This window comes from Ammodytes marinus, assembly GCF_949987685.1.
Source record: "Ammodytes marinus genome assembly, chromosome: 14".
Classification (NCBI taxonomy): Eukaryota; Metazoa; Chordata; class Actinopteri; order Uranoscopiformes; family Ammodytidae; genus Ammodytes; species Ammodytes marinus.
The window spans coordinates 22,686,327-22,698,427 of NC_137218.1; the positions used below are offsets into that span (position 1 = coordinate 22,686,327).

At 40.7% G+C, this 12,101-nt stretch overlaps 1 protein-coding gene across 1 annotated transcript; it reads left to right on the forward strand.

Moving 5' to 3' along the window:
- The first annotated feature begins 1,970 nt into the window (after positions 1-1,970).
- vkorc1l1 (vitamin K epoxide reductase complex, subunit 1-like 1) lies at positions 1,971-11,178 on the forward strand. Its single transcript, XM_080041666.1, has 3 exons — positions 1,971-2,183; positions 5,015-5,124; positions 6,836-11,178. The coding sequence occupies exons 1-3, from the start codon at positions 1,993-1,995 to the stop codon at positions 7,060-7,062; spliced, it is 528 nt and encodes a 175-aa protein (XP_079897792.1). The 5' UTR covers positions 1,971-1,992; the 3' UTR covers positions 7,063-11,178.
- Positions 11,179-12,101: the final 923 nt, after the last annotated feature.

The following is a 12,101-nucleotide window of genomic DNA, read 5'->3' on the forward strand; positions in this document are numbered from 1 at the left end:
CGAGAGCTGCAGGTCTCGTTACAGGGTGGGAGTGTAAAAAGGAGAGCGGTCTCGTGAGTCGTGACTGTTAATACAGGACGTATTCCCCCTCGTCACAGCTCCATTCACTGGGTCAGGGAAGGCAGAGACACTTGGCCATAGTCAACACCAGAAATCCAACTTCCGTATCTGTGTGGATATCAGAATGAAATGGTCAACAAAAGAAATCATGCTGTGTAACTGGAGGTTATTTTCATGATCTACTCAACTGCAGATTATATTGTAAATTAATAATTGTGTCTACAAAAAGTCAAATAAACTGTCTTAATATGTTTTTTTCCCTCATAGTACATGTTGTTGACGTATTTCCCCTTGCCTGTTTAGTTGTACCAACCTCAAAGCCACAGGCAGTATAATGTACAATTGACCACAACAGGGAGGAATCAGGGAATCTCCACATTTGAGAAGGTCGATGAATGTTTTCATACTATCTTTCCTTTTTTTCTTCTTTAAAAAAAAAATAATGCTGACTTGAATGGCGACAACTTATCCAGTCTTAAAGCATAGGCCTCCAGATATCACAAAACTGTCTGTATCAGTTATTTCACCTGTATGAAAAATGTAATGGAGCCTGGTTGGATTTTATAATGATACAAACAGAATAGGTTCAATTAAATCATGTTTCAAAGTAATGGCTTGATCTAAAAAACATCTAATCCTCAGAGTGACCTACTTAGGTAGAGCCAAACAAACCTGAATTTCTAAGCATTAATTGCAGCTTTACGGACTGTATTCACACACCATGGTTCACACCTATGGGAGTTAACCGCATAACTGGTCTGCAGGATCTTGTTGGTTATGTAGGCCCAATTATTAGCCTACTTTATGACAAAGGCCGATTGTTAAAAAATAAAAAAGATTTTCACCAAAAAGAGGTTCTCGATAAGGCCGACGCTAACCACCATTGTTACCTGTAAACACCGAGGAATGCCATCAACACGACGTGCTCTTGGTTCGCCTGCGTTTCATTTCGCTGTTGTGAAGTTTTTCTGCTATTTTCCTTTCGTGTCCGGCGGGGATATGGCGGTTTGTGTTCATCTCGATCTCCCTCTTGCTTCTCCCTTTTCCGCAGGCATGGCACGAATACTCGAGCAGATTGTAATAGTCATATTGATCGTAAAAGGCCTGCTCGAAAGAAGCGAATCTTTCCATGTCTGTTGCCATTTTCAGTCCGAGTGCAGCAGTTTCCAGCAGAGGAGTCAGGGCGCAAGTAAACAGATGATGTCACTCTGTGTTGATATACAGGGAGTCACGTGATGGCGCGGCTCTGCAACTCAGGAAATATTCACTATAGGCTACATTCAATAAATATTTTGTGCAGGTTATTGGAAATATTGCTAGTTATAGCCTTGCTTGTAATTTCTATAGGATGTATTTTTGTCTTTGCATGTTAATGTCCCATGTTGGATTGAGTCTTTTTTATTTTAATGTTTTTTATTGAACAGGACTAGGCCTATTTGGACAAGTGTGCTGTGTGTGACGATTTAATTTGTTGTAATAACAATGTTACTAACGCACCATTATTTTGTGGGGATGTAAGTTTTGGGGACCTTCAGAGAGACATTTGTTTGAGATATGAATAGTAAACTTAAACTGTTTTAATTGGACATTTTCTCTTACTGGCATGTGCGCAAGCACACGATGTAGGCTACAGTAGCCTACATGTAGGGCTAAACACTCAGCTGTCACTGTTACAATACTGCGCAGTGTTGGAAACCTCAGTATGACCCGAAGATTATTTATTTTCCTATACACTGGGTAGTCACAGTGTGTCCGCATAGAGCTGTGTTCAGTGTTTTTTGTACTTTTAATACAGTCAATGGGTTTGTTCGTTCAGCACAGCGACCCGCCCCTCACGGTGTGTCACGTCCTGACGCTTTTCCACGTCGCAGTTGTGTCTCGCAGGCGAGCTCGCTGCGTATGTATGCGTGTCTCCAGCTAGGCCAGAGAGTGATGGCGGCGCCCGTCCTGAGAGTGTCCACCCCTCGGTGGGAAAGAATAGCTAGGCTTCTGGTTTGCTTGTTAGGCATAGTGTTGTCTATATATGCCTTTCATGTCGAGACGGAAAAGGCTCGGGATCCGAGTTTTAAGGCCATGTGCGACGTCAGCAGCTCCATCAGCTGCTCGAAAGTGTTCAGCTCCAGGTAATTTGAATTCAGCAAAGAGCGCTCAATGAAGATGCTATTGTGGCAACAGGGGACGGGCTGCGCGGGTTAAACTGTCAGACGCTCCAGGTTAACGTCTGCCTGCTGCCCTCTGCCGCTAAGACGAACTGTAAACTATAGGTGCAGGCGAGCTGCGGGGTAATTGTTATTAAAATAACTAGTCTGAAATAAGTAAACTTTTAGCTTATCATTTAAAAAGCACACACTGAGCCATGTAGCTCGGTGAAGCTAACGCCGCTAACCGTTAGCTAACGCAGCCCGTTTGTTAACGTTGTTCTTCCCAGCCGGGTAGCTACCAGCACAGAGCCGCCAGCTGTGTGGAAGTTACTGGTTACTAAAGCGAACTGCTGGCACTGGAATGCTCTTGTGTGTCAAAGGCTAGCACATCTGTAACACCAACTTTAGCTCAGAAGTGGACGGTAGCTGGATCAGCCTAGCGTCATTGGTGTAGGCTATGTGTGTGTGAGTGTTGTTGCTTTATCAAGTCATTCATTGCTCCGAACAAAACTGTGACTGATAATGATTAGCTGGCATAATGTGGATAACTGTGGGTAACTTTTTTTTAACCTGCTAGCTAGCGCTCACGTTAGCTGCAGGTTAGCTGTCATGCTGCTGTCATTATATATAGCTGTCGTGCTAATGTCACCGGCAGCTATCAGTCTGCCCAAGGGGTTAAAATGTACACCCCGGCTACCTAAAGGGACAGTACACACAGAGCTGTTCCAGAGGTCAGTGCATGGGACTGGAACAATGTTGGCCACCTTAAAGATTCAGTGCTGCTCACTGTCACATATTGATACCGGATAAATCAATTGCCACAGTTACACAGATAGGCTACAGATACTGCTACAGTGTTGCTTCAGCTACTTATGTTACAATCAGAGATACATCCCAGGCTGTTTACTCAGTAGAGATTGTCTTGCAAGCAGTCAGCCATATAAGATAACATCCCCTTTATATTCTTAAGACCACTGCTATTGTTGACAACCAATTCTGCCGTTCCAGCTTACCTATTGAATCTCTCTGAATGGGAGTGTTGGCAGGGCCTGAACAAATACTGCCAGCAAAACTGGAATGCAACCTGTTTAGGAGTTCTTGCATATTTGTAGGGTGAGTGAGGTAATTCTTCAAGTATTACAGAGAGTCACGCCTAAAATAAACTGCAAACCATCAGTTTCAGTAGTGTGACTGGTTCTCTATAAAAACAGTGAAGTAATGATGACAGAATGTATTCCCTCTCAATGAAGTATGCTAAAAGTTTCTACTGCAGCCTAAATAATCCTGGTTTCCAGCATGCTGACATATAATGTCGCCAAGGACTTGCCTTACCCTCTATTTGCTTATTGTATTTTGTTATATTGTTAGCTTTTGCATGTTTTCTGCTTGCGTCCTCGAATGCTAATCTGTTATGGATAACGCCTTGGAACACTTGCCAGAATTGCTTCTGTTGTGAAATTTGAGAGCCTCACTGTTTGCTATGTTGTGGGAACAATAATATGTAGGGAAAATGTTCTTTGATAACGTGGTACATGAAATAAGATTGCTGAACAAATTGCACACTAAGACAACTGTCATCTGATTGTTTTTATCTATTAATATGGAAACATACTTTCACTTGGGTTTTAAATTTATATCCACCGCAACTCTGGCTATCATTCCGACATTTTCTGATAGCATTATGTTTAGATATCGACTGTCTCCATTCTCCTGGCCTCCAATGAGACATGAACACATTTTTTATTTTAATATCCACCAAAGCATAATTAAAAGCTTTTACACACATAGAGCTAAAAGACTGTTTGAGTCCATGTGAAAGAGTGTTGCGTTTACTGAACATGTTGAAAATGTATCTTGTTGTGTGTTAGTTCTTGGGGTTTTTCTTTAAAAGAAATCTATCGGCAAATTATGTTGACATTTGCTGTTGATATAATCGCAGCCAACTTAAGACAAATGGCTTTGCAGCAGGGCAGTGTTTTATAAAGTTGAGTTAGTTGACATAATGTGTTGCACAGTTTTACAGGTAGTGGTGTACCGCAGAGCCCTATTAACAGGTGGAACCAGTGGTTGGCCCACAGGAATTGGCTCGTATCTGTCACGCCCACTGAACTGCTCGTGTCATGTCAATGTAATGAAAAAAAAAAAAGTCTTGGACCAACATTTGAATATGTCACATCCAACTGAGAAGGACATTTTACTTTTTTATAGACAATAGTTTTGTCTACAAAACAGTAAAATGTCCTTGTATGGATAAAACAATTGGCCAATTAAAGGTGGAGTCAGTGATTCTGCAGAACTCTTGTTGTCAAATTAACTTTTTGTCAATATCTCCTGACGATCCGCTACCTGTCCATCCATTCTGTGTGTGCTGAAAAGCCTATGCTCCGTAAACTGGTATGTTGCTAGCTACGGCGGCCCCCCCTTTGCTAAGATACCAGTTTACAGAGCCTAGGCTGTGTATTAACGCCAGCTTTCTCCCCCCAGTATACAGGTATCGGATCGTGAGGAGATATTCACTGATTTCAAACCTTAATTCAAATAATCAATTGTTGCAGCACTAGTCCATCAAAAAACAGAATCATTTTCTGTCAGCATAAAATTTGTCGATACTAAAACACAATTTTGCTAAAAAGCTAACCTCACCCAGCCAGTACTGCAGGTTCCTGTTTCCAAGTAAATACATTTTTTATGTTTTAATCTCAGTTGTGATCCATTTCTCTGTTCAGTTTGCCACAGTTTCCCCCTATCTGTCCTCCTGAAATAAAGCTGTTAACTTAATCCACTTATTTGTGGATGTTTTTTGTGCGGTTCAGGTGGGGCCGAGGATTTGGACTCTTGGGCTCCATATTTGGAAATGACAGCGCACTGAACCAACCCAACAGTGTCTACGGGATAGCCTTTTATGCCTTTCAGCTTCTACTAGGTGAGATGCCTTTTTCTCTTTCCCAGTTATCTGTTGCTGTTGCAAACTCAGGTGCAGAACTCCCAGGACATTGCACAAGCAAGTGCTGACTCAACACGCGGCCTTCATGCGTCAGTGGCTGTATTTTTATAAAACTGACTCACACAACAGTGATAGCAATATATTTCAGTTTATATATATTTGTACCGTCAAATATTTTATGAGAAGAAGCTTGCCTGACTGAACTGCAATTGATATATATATATTTTTTTTAACTTCTGCCAGTGACTGTTCAAAGGGACCGTTATCATTTCTCCTTCTGTGTGACTTGTTTCAAATGAGTTTTTCCCCATTTTGGTTACATAAAGGGCCACGTTCTCCTCCCCTCAGTACATTGATGGTGTCGCTGATACAGTCATGCTGCTTTGACATGTTTGCCTGCCGAGTGGCCTGTAGGCCCGCCTGGCCACCTGGTGCTGGCACAGAACAAGAGGTCCTTTTAGCCACAGCAGTTAGCACTCATTTGACGGACACAATAGCGGCCCAGTTTAGCCAAACTGCTACAGCGTGGTCGAGATTTCCATGTTTGAGGCCCAAACCACTCCGTTTCAAAACTTTCTCTTATATTCTCACGGCTTTGACGGTCAATATGTGTGAGAGTTACCGGCGACATAATCTGCATAACCAAAGTTTAAACCTCTGATTATTGCCAGTGGACAGCATGGGAATAGCCTTGAAAAGCAGTTTACCGATAACTTAAATGTTCTCATCCATGTGAAATACATTTGACTGTTTCCCATGATATTCTTTCTTCACGGTAAGAGAATAGGGTCAGGTCATTTTGTGTCACAATGCAGAGATATTATTTGTCACAAAAACCTCATGGAAATGACTAATTCATTTATTTTTCCTTATGGTATATTATCATCATCGCCAAATCCACCTTTTAACGTGTGCATCCATTTAATGTTGCAGCTGTTAAACATGGAGCTAACTGCTTTTTCTATAGAGCTTAGTAGTTCTATTATATTTAGTTTTAATGATCAGAATAAGCCAAACAAACAAAAAGGCAAAGCGTTAGAATATAATTACTCAAGTAAAGAACAATTGTAGGTGTGTAAAACATTGATTGTAATTGAACACTCATTATAATTAATGGAGAACATCCTTTAACGGCTATGTGTGTTTCACAGTGAGCACAGTGAGTCCAATCACACCTTCAGAGTTGTGTGTGCAAATATCAAACTGTTTGGCTTGGCGCTTTTAGCCATGAAGATAGAGCAGGACCCTACTATTGCATTTGAGCTATTGAGCTATCAATATCGGGTTCATATCAAACACATTTCATAATGAAAAGAAAGAGCTGCCTAATGACAAAGTAGATGCGAGTAATTTTGCAGCAAAAGAGAATCCTTGTCTGTTGTTAGGCAGCAGTAGTTACAAACCTATAGAAGTATACCAAACACAGAGGACACTTTGCCTTAGAACTATGACAGCACTTCATGTGACCACAGACCATACTATGACCAGCCTGTTCAGTGCTTGAGCCTTCTGTCATCACGAGGACACTGTTAACTGAAATAGAGAACTGTCTGGGGCTGGGAGCTCTGAGAAAAGAGCAGACTCATCAGGTTGCTTGTGTGTTCCAAGGTTGTCTCTTTTTTTCCCCCCTTCCTATTTTAAACAGTAATTTGCCTAAGCTTTAGTTTTTTTGTTTTGTTTCTCGCCGTAGGAATGACTGTGAGTGCAATGGCCGCCCTTATTCTCATGACGACATCCATCTTGTCGGTGGTGGGCTCGCTCTACCTGGGCTACATCCTCTACTTTGTCCTTAAGGACTTCTGCATCATCTGCGTCACCACATACGCGCTGAACTTCATTCTCTTTACCCTCAACTACAAGCGACTGGTTTACTTGAACGAGGCCTGGAAGCAGACGCTCCAGGCCAAGCAGGACTAAAGCCGTCGGGAGCGCGGCAAGCAAGGAAAAATATGAAAAAGAAACGAAAGAAGAAGGAAAAAAAAAAGAGAAAAGAAACGTGACCTCTGAACATTTGACTTGCCATGGAGACCTTGCTTCCAAACAATGTTTATTCTGCTGTGTGTTTAAAAAAAACAAACAAAAAAAAATGAAGAAATTTAACTTAAATGTTGGGCCTGACATCTCAATGTTGCAAACACGGAAGGATTTGTAAGTGGAAGAGGATTTTCTTTTTAATTTCTTTTTTCCTTGTTTAACATTGTACTCACTTAAAGGAAGGGGCTGGCGGGCTGTGTGTGTGTGTGTGTGTGTGTATGTGTGTGGGGAAACACATCAACCGGAGCAAGCAAGAGGCAGGACGCCACAATACAGAACGATGGAGGACAGCTCTCTTTTGAACAAAAAAAAAAGGATCGCAGAATGGAAGAAAAACAACAGGACATTCAAAGGGGTTTTACTTGAAACGGTTAGAAAGGTCTGCACTAAAACTCGGAACCGAGCAATGGGTCCCAAAATTCGAGAAAAAAAAACACTCATTAGGTTATCGTACAGTTTGCAGATAAAGGTTATATGGCTGGTTGTTGGTAGTGGAGAAGTGGGGTCAAAAAACAATTAACATTATACAGACTTGTTTTTTCTTTCTTCATGTTTACACTTTGTAGTTCGTTTTTAAATTTTGTTTTCTCCATGAGGACCACTAAAAAAATATATATACACGGGACAATGTGAGGTATTGTGTGTAGATGAGTCAGATAGTTTTTTTTTGTTGCAATTCTGTAAATAGCTGCTGAGCAATATTCCAGGCTAGATTGTGATTTTTAGTGTTGACACGGAACCTTTTTAAAGGAAAAACAAAGCAACAACGACATAAACCACCAACCAAACGGGAGTCAATCTGGAACAAAACGAAGCGATCAAGGTCACGGGTTAGGTGGACCAGTTGTTGTGGAGATGTGCTCGGGACATCTTCCAGTCAGTTCAGTGATGTGGTGATTGTTTCCTCTTTAAGCCACCGACACAAGTCTTTTAAAAACGGAACTTTAGGTTCTTCTCACCAAGTTTGCATAAAGGCACCCTCACTTTTAATTTTTTTTTTTTTTTTTTAAGTTATTGTGTGAAAAGCATTCCTTACCACCACTCAAGTGGGATCCATAAAGACTTATGTGCCTAAAGGAGTGTTAAGGTGAATTACTTTTTTTTTTGATGGGGGGGGGGGGTGACGTCTTGTTAACACAATTGTTTTGCTCGTTGTTTTAATGTCACAGGTCCAAGGCTTTATTTTTTTTATGATCACAGTTTTTGTAAATGAAGATACCAGTCAAGTGTTTCTTCCCCAAATGGAGTCATAACATTAGGTAGCGAAAAGGCTGCTACACTGTGATTGTCCGCTCGAGCGTATAGAGTGGCCTGGTGGCAGAAGCATCTCTCTTTATCTTGCTGTTACAGTTTTTAGCTCATCTGGCATTTCTTTGGTTCACTGTCCAGCCAGGTACACACTTGATGTCAATTGAACGGTAGCGGTGATCTCTTCCATAGCTGAGTTACAGTTCATTAGCAATGGGGGGAAGTGAACAAAACTTGAAAGGATGTCGGGGCTGGCAGAAGCCTCGCAAAGGCATTACGATTTCCGTATGTGGAGCTTGTGTCGGGGGGGAGGGAGGGGAAGAAAGAGATCTGGGTCCCTGGTGGTTTTTCTCAGACAAAACAACTGCAAGAAACTTTTTATGAAGTTACTTTAGCTTATCATCTGACATAGCAAAGGGGTTGTACAGCCAGAGAGAGAGAGACACCACAGTGTGCTAGAAACTATATTTCTGAGTACGACCATCTTCTCTTTCCCCATCCGGAAAGCCACCGATTTTCAAGCATCCTACTCGTCAGATGCATGGTACGCTGTGTCCCGGCTTTTAAGCATATGTCGGACAATCTTACACACACGCACACTTACGCTGTCAAGAGATGTACAACAGTCTTAGTAATACCTGTAAACAATGTGATTCATCCGTGGTGTTAAAACCAGCTTGTTAATAGTCTCAATCACTGCTAGTCTCTCCATGCCCCTTAACAGTTTTTTCTTTTTTCTTTCTGGGCTTAGGGTGGTTAAATTATTGACGATAGCAGCTATCAGGAGAGTAATTTTCAGCAATGTGCTTCCTGTGAAGTCATCAGTTGTGTTGAGAAAATGGAAATTGAGATGATGATGCCACCCCCCACCGCCCCTCCCCACTTATTTTCAAGGTGAAATGGTCTATTCATTCCTGTTGTTGTAACCCATTTTACTTCTTATCATATCCACTGTGTAGACTGTTACATCACTGTCTGTTACCGCTTTTTCCAAAGCATAATGTTCGTCTCTAGACAGTTTCCACTCATCATTATGGGATGAACTTTGCTCAATTCTTCTCTGTGAAGACCATGTATCTGGTTCACTGTCAATATTTGTCCTTTGGGTTTGAGTAACAGGTGTATAATGGATGCATGCGACCAACGGATTCTTTTGATTTTGAAGTCTTCAGACCCAATTGACACTGAATCAAATGACATTCTTATATTAATCACTTAGATCGGACATACGACTTCACATAATCGTCAATGTTTCCCCAACACCTTTTAAACAGGCTTTGATGTGTGAAATTGGTGCAGTTCCCCTTTTGAGCAAAATTCAAACTCTTTTTAAACACTATGGTCTGCTTTGGAAGATGTTCCACAGTCATGTTACATTGCCATGGTTGCTAGTAATTTGGCTAAAAGCATGCCAGCACCAGTACAGTCCTTTTTTACAACCCAACTATATGGTCCAGGTCCATCATGTTATGTTTTTTTTTTTTATGTTTGCCTCATTCCTTAGCACTTCATCTATAAGATCTTCCTTATTCAGTATTGCCTTGTACGGGCTTACACCAGGTTCTGATTCATCTCGGCTCACAATGAGATCAACCACAGCACTGTTTTTGTCCTTTGTCCTTTTTCCTGGGAAAGCCTGTGCACTCGCATGTAAGACAAGTCTCCTATGGATTCACTTGCACAAAGTCAATTTATTTTTTCTTATTTTAGAAGGGTCAGACTGACATATTACTTGCCAGTTGTTGTGGCAACAGCTATGGGTCCCGTGGGTGTCGACCATAGAACTGAGTCTACAGTAGGTAGCCTGTTACTACATTCATGATTCCAGTCATATGCAAGCCTATTACACTAGATGTGTGCAGTTACTTTAACAAAAATGGGTGAGCAATTTGGATGTGGAGTCGAAAAAAACAAACTTGTAAATGGATCACCGTGTGGTGTGATGATATAATGTAAAAAAGAAAAGAAAAAAGGTCAAAACAATCGAAAGTGCATTCTCATTAATATTCATTTAGGCCCTGAGGTATAACTGCCATGTTAGTTGCATCACCAATGCCAACAAAAGTGCCTTCTGTTTGATCACTAGGCCTTGAGCCAAAGACGAGCAACAGTAATAGCCTTGTAAAATGAAGAATGGTATCTGTAACGGGCACTTCTGCATGCCTTCCTTAAAATGTAATCTGATTAAATTGGTCATTCCCAGAGATTAGATATATCCAAAAATCGGTGCATAAATCCATTCAGAAAATTGGCAGACAAACGCCCTGTCAAATCGATGGCTGGTTCTTATTCCCTTCCTGAACTCCACTATATAATTACCATCTTTATTTTGTCTAGCTAGACGTTAGCTAGGAGTACACTCTGTTTAAAACTACATGATTGTAATGTTCCTTTTTTCATCATTAATTATGCCCTTTAGCTGTATAGACTGTTAACATTCTGGGTTATTTTAGTTTTAAAAAAATAAAATAAAGTTGAGGGGTCGGAGGGCTAGGAATCCATGTGTCAGCATTAAATGTTTATTCAGTTTCTTTGTGGAGGAAAACTTACTGGGTTTGCTTCTGTATTGCCAAATATGTTTTAAAATGCTGTATTTTCTTACATGGAAAAAGTGTTACATGAATGGTAGGAGGGTGCAAAAAAATAATCTGTTAAAAATCTGGCTTTACTTTAAGGGAAAACTGTGGAAAAGGTTGACATGAGAACATTTTTAATTGTGTCATTGTCATGTGGAAATGATCTACCATTAAAACATTCCCTCTGAAAACGCCCCTGTCACTTGTTATTTGAAGGAATTCAAATGCTGTTAAAACTGATATTAGGGAGGATTTAGCTCAAAGAAATGTTAAAGGTTTCTTACTATAACATTAAAGTATTGGTTGTGTGTGAACCCATCCTTTTTAAGGATGAGTTCCAAAAGCATTTTCAATTTATGGTCTGTTTTCAAATTGATAAAATACCTACAATTCTTAAAGGGGTTACTCCGCAAACCATAAAACTGGGTTACACAAAACTACAGAAGTCCTTACTTTAAGAATCATGTGGGAAAACCACCCAAACAAAGCATTCGATAATTTTGATAATGCAACTTGATAGCGTCTAGACTCTAACCCCTGCTGATGTCATGCGGGTTATTTTTTAATCTGGAAAGTTCCTCCAGAAATAATAATAAATAATAATAATTGATAGGTTTTATATAGCGCTTTATTGCCTAGGCACTCAAAGACGCTTTACAGGGTTCCTGGTTCAATTCGTTCACACACAGTCATACCGGTGGTGGTAAACTACGATAGTAGCCACAGCTGCCCTGGGGCAGACTGACGGAAATCACATCACAGCTGTTGTCCCAGACTTATCAGTACTCCTTGTGATGTGTACAGTGAACCACATGTGACACATAGATTGAGTGACCTTATAAGCTCTTACAAGTCACTTATCAAATGAAACTTGTTTGTTCTTCTTAAAGCAATGTACAATGTCGGTATTTAGGTAGTAATTTAGTTTAATTCCCTAAATCTTGCTTAAATAATTAATCAGTGTTTGTACTTTGAACATACGTTTTTGAGTTTAAAGTAGCTACGAGGAACGTTTTTGTTGGTTCTAACGGCACCATTGGACAAAAGCTGTTGTGTTTTTACGATACCAGCGCCCAAGCCCGTGCCTGGCGGTATGTG

Coding starts and splice junctions, on each gene's coding strand:
- vkorc1l1 (XM_080041666.1), top strand. CDS start 1,993: ATGGCGGCGCCCGTCCTGAGAGTGTCCACCCCTCGGTGGGAAAGAATA. Junction 2,184..5,014: donor TCGAAAGTGTTCAGCTCCAG/GTAATTTGAATT, acceptor TGTGCGGTTCAG/GTGGGGCCGAGGATTTGGAC. Junction 5,125..6,835: donor TGCCTTTCAGCTTCTACTAG/GTGAGATGCCTT, acceptor TTCTCGCCGTAG/GAATGACTGTGAGTGCAATG.